Below are 16,865 nucleotides of genomic sequence, written 5' to 3'. Positions count from 1 at the left end.
AGCACAAATAGTCCGGGAGAGTTGCCTTGTGTCTGGGACAGGATGGTACATAAGTAATCCTGACGTGCTGCGTCTTAAAGGGTAAATAATATACAAATGAGGGGTTTGCGCGCTCTAAATAATATACAGACAAAAGGCCATGGCTCTAAATGTACAAATCTCATCACCGCATGAAATAGGCCCTTAAAAAGTGACTGAATTCGTTTCCATGGTGACAGTTCATTCTAATTCCAGCACCAAACAATAATTGTTCCCTTTACTAATAACGAGGCGCTATTCAGCAACAACCCGCACTAGTAAGGGTCACGTGACTGGCGAGGCTGTGGAGAGACTACATTTCCCAGCGGGCTTCGCGGCAAGAGACCGGCCAGCGAGATGCGCGCGCAGCTGGAAATGCTTCTGGGCTGGAGTGCGAGTTGCCGGAGTAAAGTGAGAAGAGCCCGTGAGGCAGATGCAACGGCACATACCATTCTGCTTGGTGCAGGGGGGAGAAACCAGCCGGGACCCCGTACTTGTAACCCCCTGACAAGTCATGGAAGCGATAAGGAAGGAGCTGTCCCGGTCGTACCAAGAGGTACAGTCCAGTAGTGATAGAGAAACAGAGAGATCAGTCGTGTCCTGTCAGGGATGGTGTTGCCCGGGGGGCACTGATAGTAATGGAGGGAGGGGCAGGAAGGACTTTCCCAAGGGCCCCACAACCACTAAAAGGGCCCCTAATATGTAAAGAAGCTTTTTTTGTGTAACAATTGTTAGATCTTTGCACAAAGTACATCTGGGAGTCCCTCCTGCAATTGCCACTGTATCCTCCCTCCCCTGCTGAGAGTTGCAGTTCAACTACAGACCAGCAAGGTGCCCCCTCCTGATTCATATCTTCTTCCCCTTTAAATGGGACTTCCAGGGGCCCCTCTTCTCTAAATTGGCCCTAAACCCCCAGCGCCATGGACTGAACCAGCCAGTCATGAGACTCATCCCCTCACCTCCACCAACCTCAGGGTGTCAGTAAGTTGCCTTTTACTAAATAGCCTCAGGAGTCAGAACCGACAGTGCTGAGAATATAAACAGCTGGACAGATGCTGCTGCTATTAGTAATATTTACACTCACAAGTAAGTTTTAATGCAGTTACTGTCCCATGGGAATGGGCTGAGTGGGGTGTAGTTGCTGCTGGGGCACGTGATTAGGATGAGCTGAGGGAAGTGGAGAGAGAGTCGTTTCCCGGCACGTGCTGAGCAGGAAGGAGCAGGAATTGGCACTTGGAGTTGCCATTTGAGGACACGGATGTAAAGCTAAACATCAACTATGTACTGGTTGTACTGCTGCCTGCACAGGGCCCCACACTATAGACCTTTGTCTGCTACTGCTGCTGGTGATGATGATGGGAAATACCATCTGCTCATGCCCTTCCTTGGCCAGTGCTTTCAGCACCCGCATGTGTAGAAATGAGAAGCATTTGTTTTGGCCTGAAGGTGGCTTATTTATATATATATATATATATATATATATATATATATAGACTTTTATGCCTCAACTGCCTGTTTGTTTAAGGCAACATTAACAGAAGATTCCAGTGCAGATGTTAAAATGTGATGTATTATGTTATGCAGCTCAACGACGAAACAGATCCAATTGCAAGAGATCCAGAGGGGGCGCAGGAGGAGGAGCAGGAAGAAGCTGCGTCCGCTGTTATACCCGGTATGTCTTTAAATACAGTCATTACTGCCGCTTGCTTTCTTGTCCATTGTACCGGCATCCAACTATTATGTACTGAAGATGCCATATTGCTTGACTGAAGCATCATTTAAGGGCTAGTTCACTTTAAATTAACTTTTAGTATAATGTAGACTTAGGGGTTTCTGCTACACTTTGCAATTGGTCTTAATTGTTCTTTTATTTTCTGTGGTTTTTCTGTTATTTAGCTTTTTGTCCAGCAGCTGTCTGGTGCTAGGGTTTTATTTAAATATTAAAGGAGAAATATAGGATAAACAATTATGTGGGCAATTTTGTATAGAGGTATGGGACCTGCTTTTCAGAATGCTCAGGACCTGGGGTTTTCTGGTTAACGGATCTTTCACTCCTTAAGCCTACTAGAAAATCATGTAAACATTAAATAAACCCAATAGGCTGGTTTTGCCTCCAATAAGGATTAATTATATCTTAAGGTGGCCATACACGGGCAGATAAAGCTGCCGATATCGGTCGTTTGCACCGATTTGACAGCTTATCTGCCCGTGTGTGGGGGCTTCCGACGGGTCTTCCCGATCGATATCTGGCCACGATATCGATCGGAAAGGTTGGATTTTTACCCGACCGACCCGTCGGAGCCGCTTGGCGCATCGTAATTCGATCGTTCGGCCGTTCCGCTCGAATTACCCCCGATATAGCCACGCAGTTTAGTGGCATATCGGGGAAAGATCCGCTCGTTTGGTGATGTCGCCAAACGAGCGGATCTTTAAGTCTATGACCACCTTAAGTTGGGATCAAGTACAAGCTACTCTTTTATTATTACACAGAAAGGAATTTATTTTTAAAAATATGGATAAAATGGGGTCTATCGGAGACAGCCTTTCTGTAATTTGAAGCATTCTGGATAACGGGTTTCCAGATAACGGATCCCATACCTTTACTATATGGTATTGGTTTCACATTGTTCTAAAAATTCTTTAAAAATTGCACCATTTATTTGACTGGTCCCTGTCCATATTTCAAATGAGGGGTGGGCGTGTCCGAACGGTCCCTGCCAGAAGTACAGTAAAATGGGGAACAGCCAATCACAGCCCTGCAGTAACACAAGCAAAGACAGACTTCAGTTCCCTATCAGGTTTTCTAGATGCTGATTGGTTCCTGTCCTACAGTGCCGTGAGCAGAGTGCCACCAGCTTCCATGCACAGCCTGGGAAAGGAGGCAGCAGGAAGTGGAACAGATGGGCGGGACTAGTAGGGTTTTGCATAGATATTCAATATTATATATTCAATAAAGTAACCAGAAACTCAACTTTTTGAAGCCCATTTCTTCTACAGCCAGGATAATGCTGCAGCAAAGGCCCAACAATGGAATTATTGCCTTGGGCCGACCAGAGCTTGAATTCCCAAATGGTAATGGGCAGCTGCTGTGGCCCGACTACTACACTCACCCCCCATTCATAAAGTAAAGAATTTATGGGTACTTAATAAAAATGACACTTTCCTGTGGGCTACAGTCTGGGTGCATTCCATGGATCTCTATGTGCAGATCTGATCGTTGTATTACAGTGAGGCCTAGGGGTTATTTATCAAAATTTGAATTTTCTGGGTTTTTTTAGAATAAAAAAGTCCAAACCAGAATCCACGATGTGACCTTATTTATTATTTAAAAATTTTTTTTAAAAAAGCACCATTAGATTGGGGGAAAAACTCGATAAAATAAAGCGAAAACCTGAATCGTACAATTTTTTTGGGCTTTTTCCTGAAAAGTCAGAATTTTTGGATTTTTGCCTGAAATAGTCAGATTTTAGGACTAATTCCATCGCAAACCACAAAAACTTTCAAACAGGATAGGAACCTCTGCCATTGACTTATATATAACCTCGGCAGGTCTGAGATGCAGGATTTTCGGATTCTGACTTTTTGCATCCTCGGGGGAAGTCCTGCAGCGGGTCGGGTACCCGCAGGTTACCCGCAAAAACCAGCGGAACCCTGCGGGTTGCAGATAGAAGTTTCAGGAACAGGTATAGACGCGATTCTCCTTTTTTTGTGATCACACCCGCTTCCAATGATGTCACTTCCGGTTTACAACTACAGCACTTCCTGTTTTAATCCTTTTTTTCTGATCACGGCAACTTCTAATGACGCCACTTCCGGTTTACAATGGCAGCACTTCCTGTTTCTTGATGGTCATCGGTCGCGAATCGGGTTGTGGATAAGGTACTTGCGGGTCGGGTCAGGTAGCGGGTCCCAGCGGGTAAGTATGCGGGTTACGGGTGTGGGTAGTGGTTCGGGTCGAGTCCGCACAGGACTCTACCTCGGGGTATAATAAATCTTGAAAAATGCAATTTTTTTTTCCACTAAAAACTCTGATTTTATAGTTTCAGGCATATGGACTTTATTACCCCTAGTGTAATCATGGCGTCCTATTGCTTTGCAGACAGGGATTCGGATAGGAGCAACACTCGGGTGCGTTTCAGCAGAACCTGCCTGAAGAACGTCTTCTCCGTTTTGCTCATCTTCGTGTATCTGCTCCTAATGGGCGTGGCGGTTTTCCTCGTGTATCAGACCATCACCGACTTCAGGGATAAACTGAAACATCCGGTCATGTCCGTGTCGTATAAAGAGGTGAACGTGTACGATGCTCCCGGTAAGTGGGACCTTCCTAAATCTACTGATCTGAGATGAGATGCAATACGGTGTAAAGTGAGTTGTGCTTCGATATTGGCTGCCTATTTATACTGCCCGGCCTTTCCCTTTCAGAGACAACTGGAACTTCTTTAGGTTTCATGGACGAAGCTTTACAATTTCTTTAAAGGAAATGGAAAGTCACAAGACTTTCCTCTTTTCGCTAACTTAACTGCTGATTGTGGCTGGTCAATCAAGTAAACAGCAGGTGGCACTGGAGACAGGATAAAATGGTGTAAACGTTGGCACGGAAATATGTAATAATAATATGGAAAGTCACCTGATACATGCCCATTTTGTGCCAGGACATCAGGGTGATACTACCTACTGTTCTTCCTGTATTAGTTGGAGGCTGTAAAGAACCTCAGCAGGAACCTTGATATGAAATTCTGCTCCAGGCATTGTCAGACAGATGTGACAGTTGGACCTTGGTTCTATCTCTAGAGACCGGGGGTTCTGTTTATTGTAGTCCAACGGTTGGGAACAGATTCATATTACGCAACCTCTTTGTATCCACCTTGTGGTGTTTGGAAGTTGCAGCCTCACCCATTTGTCTAAATCATTTTTATTACACATGCTTTATGCATCGGGAGTAAGGATTCTGATGGGTGTTAGTGCTTTGCACCACTGCTGAGCTGCACTGAGCACTAACACCCCATTAAACACAATGGTGTTCTACTGCTCAATGCTATTTATTTTCTACGGTAAGGGGCAGATTTATTAATGGTCGAATTGAAAATTCAAATTTTTTATGATCAAAACTGTCAAATTCAACTAGGGAATTATCCAAACTCGGATTGAGTTTTTTTTAAAAAAAAAATTCTAATTAGATTTTCAAGATATCAAATTCTGGCCCTGAAAGAATTTGACTATTCGCCACCTAAAGCCTGCCATAGTATAAGTCAATGGGAGACGTCCAGTGAGCAATTTGGAGTTGTTAGTAGCCTTCCTGTTCCATGTTTTTTGGAGAAAAAAACTCGAATTGTGTTCGGTCGAAACAAATTCGATTAGAGTTAAATATATTCAATTTTTTTTAAACATTTTTTTTTTTGGAGAAAAAACTTGAATCCAGTATGGTCAAAACAAATTTGATTCTAGTTATTGAGTCTGTAAAATTAGTCTGAGTTTGATATATTTTTTTTTTTTTTTTTATAAATAACCCCCTGTCGAATTGAGTATAGTTGAATTTAATAGAGTTTAAAAAAAAAACACATTAATTCAAAATTTGATCTTTAATAAGTGAGCCTCCCCATCTGTCAATTTGTACAGAATCCAGAAATCCCATGTCTGTAAATCCTTCTGGTCCCCCCCATAATCGGTTAACGAGCAAGGAGGATTGTGGGAGTTGTAGTTTTGCAACCAGTGACGAAGCCTTTGCTACTTTCCCTTGATAACTGTTCTTTCTTATGTTTACGTAAGGGCCACAGTCGAAGGTTTATGGGTTAAGATAATGACTTTCACTTTGTCACCCGCTTATCTAATAATGTAACACATGTAATAAGCCTTACTATAGCTTGTTTAAAGGGGAAGCTGTACCTAAAATTAACTGACTGCACATAATCCATATGAAATGATGTCTGATCGGGGTGTAATGTTAGAGGCATTTGCTGGGCTGTGACTATTGTAGTCATGTATTTGCTCCACGTCGGTGGTTTTAAACCAGATTTTATGTGAGTGGGGTTGGAACAAACGTAGGCCAATCAAAAGTTGAGATTTTTTGCAGAGCCTTATGGGAGTTGCACAATTTGTGATCAGTGAGACCTTTATTAGAAGGTTTGTCTGCTGCTACTGCAGGGATCTCTATCAGATATCTGTATTATAAAAAGCCCGATGCATAAGTATGTGCACTCGCCAGTATTCAGTTTATGTAGGCCTATTCACGGGCAAGGAGGATTGTGGGAGTTGTAGTTTTGCAACCAGTTACTAAGCCTTGCTACTTTCCCTTGATAACTGCTCTTTCTTATGTTTACGTCAGGACCGCAGTCCAATTTATTGGGTTGAGTTAATGTATACGGACACCGTGTTTGGTGTAAATGTTTTATAACAGGGTTATTATACTGCCCCAGCAGCACCCGTATCATGTGACCTGACTTGCTCTGAATAATTCACACCAAAGCTTCTCCCTGTCTCTGACTACAAACAATGATCCTTTTTGCTGAATAAAATGCCGTACGGGAAGCACTGAGCTGAATTCAATCTTTCCATAGTTACATATTAAGTTATACACAAGTCCCTCGAGTTCAACCTTTTACGTACAACTCATGGAAAACTGAGTCGGAAAAGATTCGGCCAATGTTCCTGGTGCCACAGGGATCTTAGAAGGAATGTGACAGTGGATCAGTTTCGGGGGAAGAGCTGTCTGGGTCAGTTTGGGAGTCAGGGCCAATTAATGAAATAATTATGGATTAGACTAAGGGGCTGATTTATCAAGGGTCGAATTGAAAATTCGAATTTTTAAAACTGAATTGCGAGTTTATTTTAGTGTAAGTCGACTAGGGAATAGTCCAAATTCAATTCGAATTTAAAAAAAAAATTCAAAATTCTAATTTTGAAATTTATCATGCACTGTCCCTTTAAGAATTCGACTATTCGCCACCTAAAACCTGCCGAAATTGGTGTTTTAGCCTATGGGGGGACCTCCTACAATCAATTTGAAGTCATTTGGTGGACTTTTGAAAAAAAAAAAAAAACATATTTTGGGTGAAAAAACTCGAATTGAATTCAAATAAGATTTGAATTTGCAGTTCGATCCTATTCACCTATTTTTGAAAAATTTGATTTTTTTTTTTAATAAATTTCAATTGGTCATATTTTTTTTGAATTTTGAGTTTATGGTTGAACTCCCATCAACATCAACGAATCTTACACAAAGTACTTTTAGGCCGAAACCAAAATAGGGGATTCGGTGCATCCCTAGTTTATAGTGTAACCTAGAACATGCCATTGTGAGTTCCGTATCACCCCTTAAAGTCGTTGTTCACCTTCCAAACACTTTTTTCCAGTTCAGTTGTTTTAAGATTATTCACCAGGAATAAAGACTTTTTTCAATCACTTTCTGTTTTTGACCATTTTTACAAAATCTAAGTTTAATGTTCGTGTCTGGCAGCTCAGTAATTCAGGCGCAGACTCTGAACTGTTACAATTTTGCAACATTTAGTTGATCCATTTCTCAGCAGCATCTCTGGAGTATCAACAACTATTGTATCAATTCTAACAGCTGCCTTTCATGGGATACTGTCATTTTTTTTCCCGAAACGCATCAGTTAATAGTGCTGCTCCAGCAGAATTCTGCACTGAAATCCATTTCTCAAAAGAGCAAAACTGATTTAATTAAAGAGAGAACTGATTTAATTTTGAAATCTGACATGGGGCTAGATATATTGTCAGTTTCCCAGCTGCCCCAGTCATGTGACTTGTGCTCTGATAAACTTCAGTCACTCTTTACTGCAAGTTGGAGTGATATCATCCCCCCAGTTTACAGGGTCAACCCTCCCCCCCCCAGAGCTGCTTTAGAAAGTTAAAAATTTGAAAAACAGTCACACATAGAAAATAGAAAGTAATTGGAAAACGTCATTATTTCTGGTACACTGTCTGAAACCAACTGAAAAAACGTGTTGCAAGGTGAACAACCCCTTTAACCCTTCAGGTTGGACGTCTGCCCTGCAGCCTGTGTGCACTGGTAAATAGCAGGGTCTGTGCCATACAATTTCAGAACACCAGAATAGCACAAACTGTCCAGTTCAAACAGCCACATATATATAGAGAATGATAATTAATAAAATATAAGGATATTATAAGTTACAGAGGAGTTCCATGACCACATAAAAGTACGAGGGCAAAGGCCGAGTCCTTTTATACAGGTCATGGAATTCAGAGGTGACTTCTAATATCCTTATATTTTACAACAGGGGGTCATGTGACAGAAATTACATCAGAACTCACCGTTTATAACTGATGACATCAGAACTCACCGTTTATAAGGAAAACATTTACAAGATATGCATGGCTTTTGTGTAATATATAGTGAATAAAGTAGGATATATATATATATATATATATAAGGATATTATAAGTTACCGAGGAGTTTCATGACCATATAAAAGTACGAGGCCGAAGGCCGAGTGTTTTTATACAGGTCATGGAACTCCGAGGTAACTTCTAATATCCTCATATTTTACAACTGGAGGTACTTTATTTATTATAATACACACATTTCAGCAAGTCATGTGACAGAAATGACATCAGAACTCACCGTTTATAACTGATGACATCAGAACTCACCGTTTATAACTGATGACATCAGAACTCACCGTTTATAAGGATATAATTTACAGGATATTCATGGCTTTTGTGTATTATAAGGATATAATTTAGAGGATATTTATAACTTGTCCCTGCCCAGTAGAGTAAGAGGTAAGAACTGGCACAAATAGATGGGAAATAGTGTTTCTATAGACAGTGATTAGGGCATTGGCCTGTACGTTCCAGTATGAAATAGTGTACTAGTCATAGGGCTGCTGTACATGCGGGAAGAACAGACATTTTATCATATTACTACTGCCATTACCTGTGTGAGCCTAATGTTACCGCTTCACCTATTTATTTTTGGGTGCCAGTCAGAGGGGGGTGTAGAGGGGCAGGAGAGTCCTGCAGCGGGTTGGGTACCCGCGGGTTACCTGCAAAAACCAGCGGAATCCTGTGGGTTGCAGGTAGAAGTTTCGGGAGCGGGTATAGACGCGGGTCAGCGGTTCTCCAGGTTTGCAGGCCGCGGTTGGATTGCGGGTCTTCTCAATAGCGAGTTTTTCTCCTTTTTTCTGTTCACGCCTGCTTCCAATGATGTCACTTCCAGTTTACAATGACAACACTTCCTGTTTCTTGATGGTCAGTGGGTTGCGGATCAAGTTGCGGATAAGGTACTTGCGGATCAGGTAGCAGGTCCAAGCTGGTAAGTATGCGGGTCCAGGTTGCGGGTCGCAAGTCGGGTTCGGGTTTAATAAATTGGTTCTGCGCAGGACTCTATCTCCAGCCACTATAAAGAGCCTGTAAATCAATTATATGTTGTTGGATAAGTCTCTTTATTTCCATGAATGAGTCACAGTCTGATGGTACATTATTAAATATCTAAACCTTCATATTAACCTATTTTGCTGTGTTTATTTCTCAGGTATTGCCCTGTATCCAGGCAAAGCTCGGCTTCTGAGCTGCAAACATCACTTGTACGACCACATCCCTCCTCTGATAGACCCGGGGCAGCCGGGAGAAAACACTTGTATCACCCAGAACATCAGCTACACTGATCCTTACACCAACAGCACTGTGGTAATGAGGCATGGGGGTGGGGCAAATACTATATTAAAGGGGAAGTAAAGTCTAAAATAGAATAAAGCTAGAAATGCTGTATTTTGTATACAAAACATAAACATGAACTTGCTGTGAAAGAAAAATTCGATATTAGGCAGGCACCGATCTGGAACACCAATTGTAGACGTAGTAGAATCCAAGAGCCAAGATTTAAATAATACAAAAAAATCTTTATCTTTTATATATAAAATAAAAGCCTTACGCATTTCGTGTCATCCAAGGACACTTAATCATAGGCTGACTTTCTTTTGGTACAGACAAGATATTTAAAGGGGAAAAAGAGCCAATAGGAAATTTACTTAGGCGGAGTTAGTAAAATTGGCTAAAACATTTCTGTATGTCGTTGCCTCTAGTGGCCGATTTGTAAAATACACAATATATCATTTGTTTACTAGATTATAAAATAACATAACATTTAGAAAATAAGACGGAAATTATGATGAATAACTAATGATATATTGTGATTTGTCCTGGTTTATTCTGCAGAAACACGCGCTGATTGTCCAAGGGCCGCGGGACGTGAGGAGGAGGGAACTGGTTTTCTTACAGTTCCACTTAAATGAAACGAAACAAGATTTCAGCGCAATCGATTACCTGCTGTTCTCCTCGTACGACGGTTTTCTCAAGAGGTGAGTCCCATCCAGTCCCACTGCTCTGCTGCAATTGCTCAGGTTTCCATCAGAACACTGAAGTGTGGTGGGTAAGTTAGTCCTGTCAATTCAAGGATCCCCTCCCCCAACCTCTTGCAAACCAGTTCAGGTGATCAATAAATAGGGATAGGTAATAAACCTTCACCTTTAATCGTTACTTTAAACACCGACAATAAATTGGACACTGTCCACACAGCAAACCAAACCACCTGAAGAAGCCACTGAGTTGGCGAAACGCGTAGGGCAGCATAGGTGGACGGTGGGGGGGACCTAGCTCCCATCTGTTCCCAACATAAACAGGTAGAATTGACTGCTGGGGAATCTAATGGAGGGGCAATGGAATACCCTTGACACTAACTTATCTTTAACTTATCTTGAATAATCCGCACATACTTCATGGTTTTGAGGTAACCCCACCTACCACCTATATGCGGTTTTTAATCTGTTTTTTTTTTTTTTTTTTTAAGGCTAAAGTCCTGCACTGCAGATATTTGCTAATGGCAGTGGGTCTGCACATACTTTGCTTTGCTGTGTGGACAGTGTCCAATTTATTGTCGGTTTTTACATTAACGATTAAAGGTGAAGCTTTATTAGTCAGTTTATTACCTATACCTATTTATTGATCACCTGAAGTGGTTTGCAAGAGGTTGGGGGAGGGGATCCTTGAATTGGCAGGGCTAACCTACCCACCACACTTCAGTGTTCTGATGTTTGCTAAATAGCTCAAACCTGCGGGGGTTATACATATCTTTTCTCTAAAAACAAATGTTTAAGCTCAACCCTATAATTGACATTGCTCAGGTTTCCATGAGGGGGCAGTGATTGCCCAACATGGGGACCAGATGCCAGACTGTAAGTTCAGACTGTAAGTTCAGAGAGAGGGATGATGATTACCGTGATCGTACGTGGGTTTGCAATTAAATGGGTAGTGGTAAAATTCACAACATTGTAGTAAGTGATCATAGTGGGTGGGGGAAATAGTGGGTGGGGTTGAGAGTTTGAGCTGGGAGTCTAAAGGTGGCCATAGACGTAGAGATTCGCTTGTTTAGCGATGTCATCAAACGAGCAGATCTCTCCCAGATTATGCCCACATTGAAGTGGACGATATCGGGCTGATCCGACCTTACGGCTCAACGTTCTGATCATAATGGATCTGATACGGGCGGTCGGGATTTTTTAACCGGCCCAATCAAGATCTGGTGAACTTTCAGCCAGATATCGATTGGGGAAGCCCATTGGATGGCCTCACACATGGGCCAATAAACTGACGACTCGATCTGTCAGAAGCTTTTATCGGCCCATGTATGGGGGGCCTTTTGGGCAGAGACACACGCTCAGATTCAGGGAGATTAGTCGCCCAATATGTGCTTGGAACATGAATAGGAGAGGCCTGCATAGAAAGATGAGTAATAAAAAGTAGTAATAACAATAGATTTGTAGCCTTATAGTAAAAAATTACATAAAAGAAAATAATGAAAACCAATTGAAAAGTTGCTTAGAATTGACAATTCTATAACATACTAAAAGCTAACTTAAAGGTGAACCACCCCTTTAAACCAAAGCACTGAACAATAGCTCCGGGTGAAACCAAGTGCAACGGGTGAAATCACCTCTGCCAGTGCATTGGTGGCTATAAATTATATATATAAATATAGGTGGCAGAACATGTTGCACATTCATAAAGAGTCTGAGCTTCCTTGTGTTTGAGGTTGAGGGTTGAGCTGTTGTTTAGCAAGAGGCAGGATAATCTAACACTAATGACAAAACAACAGATGCAGGTCGAAGGCAAAGGAGATTGTAAACTCAGCACATAATGGAATGTCAGTGGGACATAAAATGGCAACAGGAGCTTCAAGCACACACTATTGTGACACACCATTAGTCCCCCTCAGTTGGAAGGCAGAAGGGGGGGTGCAGCTCCTTTATTCTGGGCCAGATGAGGGGATCATAAGGTAAAGATCTTCCGTTACAGAAGCAGCGTTTTGTTGTTCTCTCAGCCGGGTGTATATGAGAAATGCTTGTAATTCTGAACTGAAAATTATCTTTTCGTTTGTGACCATATAAAGGCACAAGTCTGCAGGCTGAGTTATACAGGGAACTCTGAGTATCACTCATGTATTATAAGGGATAATGTACCCCCTACTGTAAATGATAAGGATATTAGAAGTCACTGAGGGGTTGTTCTGTGACCATATAAAGGCACAAGGCTGCAGGCTGAGTTATACAGGGAACTCTGAGTATCACTCATGTATTATAAGGGATAATGTACCCCCTACTGTAAATGACAAGGATATTAGAAGTCACCGAGGGGTTGTTCTGTGACCATATAAAGGCACAAGGCTGCAGGCTGAGTTATACAGGGAACTCTGAGTATCACTCATGTATATAAGGGATAATGTACCCCTACTGTAAATGATAAGGATATTAGAAGTCACTGAGGGGTTGTTCTGTGACCATATAAAGGCACAAGGCTGCAGGCTGAGTTATACAGGTCAGGGAGATGTAGAGATTATTTTTATTCTCATTATTTTATAGCAGGGGGCACATGGCTTTCTATAACGTAAGTTGTAATAAGTCACAATGTGATTTGCCTAAGCTCATTTTACAGGGTATCCATTGAAATTGTTTTATATTGTATTATAATCTCACTGCTCTTTGCTAATGTCTTGTGTTCTTTTTAAAGTACTAACCGGGTGAGGTTCATGCAGGACTGTGAGAGCTCCTTCTCCAGCTGGAAATTCTCCGGAGGATTTCGCACGTGGGTTAAAATGTCGCTGGTCAAAACAAAAGAGGAAGATGGAAGCCAATCAGTGGAATTCAGACAAGAAGTACGTGATCTCTCCAGATCTCTTATCCATGTTGTATGTACTCACTGTACTGATCAGATCCATAGGTCAGCACTCACCCTGGAATCAGTATAAAGAAGATAACTTGGCAGATTTATCAAGGGTCGAATTCGAAATTCTAATTTTTTTTATGGTCAAAACTTTTAAATTCGACTAGAGAGTTATTCAAATTCCATTCGAGTTTTTTAAAAAAAATTCAATTCAATTTTTGAGATGCATCATACTCTGGCCCTTTAAGAATTCAAATTTGACTATTCACCACCTAAAACCAGCTGAATAAGTCAACGGCAGACGTCCAGGGATCAGTCTGGAGTTGTCTGCAGCCTTCCTGACATTTGAGGTTTTTTTTCAGGTGAGCTACTGGGGCATCTTTAGAGACACAGATCTTTACTGCTAAAGGGCTGTGGTTGCCTTGGGCTGGTACAGAAGCACAAAGCATGTACAACATTTCTACCTACTTCTTTAGTTAGGCTTTAGTTCTCCTTTAAACACATGTCTCAAAAGCCACTCCAAGCCTTACAGAAACAATTCTTATGCCCTAAACACGCCGACGGTTTCATTACAGACCAGTGTGGTGAATTTCATTGATCGGAGAGAAAATCCAGACAAGGGGGACCAATTGTTCTTCGTCGTTTTTGAATGGAAGGATCCGTATATTCAAGAAATTCAAGACGTGAGTTTGAAACTTTTCCATTGCTCTTGTATTATGGGTTATGATTGAAGCAGGAGATTGGTAACTGAATGACAGGGGCACAATAAACAAACAGGGACACTTCCCTGGCTAATAATTAATCAGAAATGATCAGTTTACTTAAAGGGGTGGTTCACCTTCAAACAACTATAGTCGCCCAAAGTTGCCTCAGTGAGGCAACTTTGGGCGACTATTGAAAACGACTTTTCATTGTAGCCTATGGGAAAAACGCTGAGGCAGTTCAGGGAGATAGTCGCTCAAAAGACGAGGCGATTAGTCGCCAGGCGACAAAATCTCCCCGAATCTCCTCGTGTGGACTAGCCCTTAGTTGATACATTTCTTATCGCTGTTCCTGCTGAGCGGAATCCCTGAGTTTCATTACAGGCAGCTGTTAGAATTGATACAATAGTTACTAATACTCCAGAGATGCTGCTGAGAAACTAAATGTTGCAAAATTGTAACAGTTTAGAGTCTGCGCCTGAATTACTGAAACACCAGAGACAGGAACATTCAACTTTACACTTAGATTTTGGAAAAACAGTAAATAATAAATAATGGAAAGTAATTGAAAAAAGTATTTTCTGGGGAACAATCTAAAAACAACTGAATTGAAAAAAGTGCTTGGAAGGTGAACCACCCCTTTAACTGTAAGGGGCTGATTCACTAAATCAGGATTCGAAGTAAAAAAAACTTCGAATTTCGAAGGTTTTTTTGGGCTACTTCGACCATCGAATGGGCTACTTCGACTACGACTTCGAATCGAAGGATTCGAACTAAAAATCGTTCGACTATTCGACCATTCGATAATCGAAGTACTGTCTCTTTAAAAAAAACTTCGACCCCCCTAGTTCGGCAGATAAAAGCTACCGAAGTCAATGTTAGCCTATGGGGAAGGTCCCCATAGGCTTTCCTAAGTTTTTTTGATCGAAGGATATTCCTTCGATCGATGGATTTAAATCCTTCGAATCGTTCGATTCGAAGGATTTAATCGTTCGATCGAAGGAATAATCCTTCGATCGTACGATCGCAGAATTTGCGCTAAATCCTTTGACTTCGATTTTCGAAGTCGAAGGATTTCAATTCCTAGTCGAATATATATTTATATATAAATATAAAATACACAAAAGCCATAAATATCTTGTAAATTATATCCTTATAAACGGTGAGTTCTGATGTCATCAGTTATAAACGGTGAGTTCTGAAGTCATTTCTGTCACATGACTCACTAAAACTGCGTATTATAATAAATAAAGTACCCCCAGTTGTAAAATATGAGGATATTAGAAGTTACCTTCGGCCTCGTACTTTTATATGGTCATGAAACTCCTCGGTAACTTATAATAACCTTATATTTTACAAGAGGGGGTACTTTATTCACTATATAATATATGCATCTCTAAGTCATTTAAAGGGTTTGTTCACCTTTGAGTTAGCTTTTAGTATGATGTACAGAGTAATATTCTGAGACGATTTGCAATTGGTTTGCATTTTTTTATTATTTGTGGTTTTTGAGTTATTTAGCTTTTTATTTAGCAGCTCTCCAGTTTGCAATTTCAGCCATTTGGTTGCTAGGGTCCAAATTACCCTAGCAACCATGCATTGATATGAATAGGAGAGGCCTGAATAGAAAGAGAAGTAATAAAAAGTAGCCTTACAGAGCATTTAGTTTTGAGATGGGGTCAGTGACCCCCATTTGAAAGCTGTAAACGAGTCAGAACAAGAAGGCAAATAATTCAAAAACTATATAATAAAGGCCAATTGAAAAGTTGCTTAGAATTGGCTATTCTATAACATACTAGAAGTAAATTTAAAGGAACAGCAACATCAAAAAATGAAATTGTTTTAAAGTAATACAAATGTAATGTAGTGTTGCCCTGCCCAGGTAAAACTGCTGTGTTTGCTTCAGAAACACTACTATAGTTTTTATAAATAAGCTGCTGTGTAGCCATGGGAGCAGCCATTCAAAGAAGAAAAGGCTCGGGTTACATAGAAAAGAGCAGATAAACTCTGTAGAACATAATATTGTTATCGGTTACCCTCTGTTTAACCTGTGCCATATAGCCTTTTTTCAGTTTCCACCATTGCTACACAGCAGCTTGTTTATATGAACTATAGTAGTGATTCTGAAGCAAACACACCAGTTTTACCAGTGCAGGGCAACACTACATGATATTTTCATTACTTTAAAACACTTTCATAGTTTGGTGTTACTGTTCCTTTAAAGGTGGACCACCCTTTAAAGAACACTGATGATTGGGTGCTGAATCAGTCGTTAGTGTGGAGGGCTGCAAGTTTGGCATCTTGACTTAACACCCAGAATTATCTCCCCTCTCCCACTATTTTCTGTCTGTAGATCATCACGGCCAATCCATGGAGTATGATCGCTCTGCTGTGCAGCGTCTTTCTGGTTTTATTTAAAGCGGCGGATTTTGCCAAACTCAGTGTTAAGTGGATGATAAAGGTCCGGAGGAGACACCTGAAGAAGAGAACTCGGGAACTGAACCACATAAGCTGAAGCCACTGTCACGACACTGATGTTGCCCAAGACCTTAATGGGATACAGGAATGTATGAGGAGGAGAATCCTTAAAGCCACACCCCATAAAGGGAAATGACTCAAAGCCACACCTCTTAAAGGGAAGTGACTCCTTTAAGCCACACCTCTTAAAGGGAAATGATGCAGGAGTAGTGACAATTTAATGTAGACTGCTAGAGATTAGTTCCATTATTAGTTGGTGGAGGAACTGAAATTAAGGCAAACTATCAGTCACCATCCAACAATGAGAATCAGGCTCTAAAATCTTAAACACAAGACGCTGGGCTGATCTAGATAAACTGAAAATGATATATATATATATATATATATATATATATATATATATATATATATATATATATAAAAATAAAAACCTGGGAGGAAACTGGATGAAAGTGAAGTGACGTAGCAGTGTTA

General features: G+C 41.0%; 1 protein-coding gene across 1 annotated transcript; it reads left to right on the top strand.

Moving 5' to 3' along the window:
• The first annotated feature begins 353 nt into the window (after nt 1-353).
• pacc1.L (proton activated chloride channel 1 L homeolog) lies at nt 354-16,765 on the top strand. The gene is made up of 8 exons (XM_041562537.1): nt 354-574; nt 1,603-1,690; nt 4,118-4,327; nt 9,530-9,684; nt 10,213-10,355; nt 13,060-13,204; nt 13,788-13,895; nt 16,267-16,765. Exons 1-8 carry the CDS (start codon nt 533-535, stop codon nt 16,426-16,428), a joined length of 1,053 nt encoding a protein of 350 aa, XP_041418471.1. The 5' UTR covers nt 354-532; the 3' UTR covers nt 16,429-16,765.
• The last annotated feature ends 100 nt before the right edge of the window (nt 16,766-16,865 follow it).

This window comes from Xenopus laevis, chromosome 5L (assembly GCF_017654675.1).
Source record: "Xenopus laevis strain J_2021 chromosome 5L, Xenopus_laevis_v10.1, whole genome shotgun sequence".
Taxonomy (NCBI): Eukaryota; Metazoa; Chordata; class Amphibia; order Anura; family Pipidae; genus Xenopus; species Xenopus laevis.
Note: the sequence above shows the minus strand (reverse complement) of the source record. Positions and strands in the feature narration are given on the sequence as shown.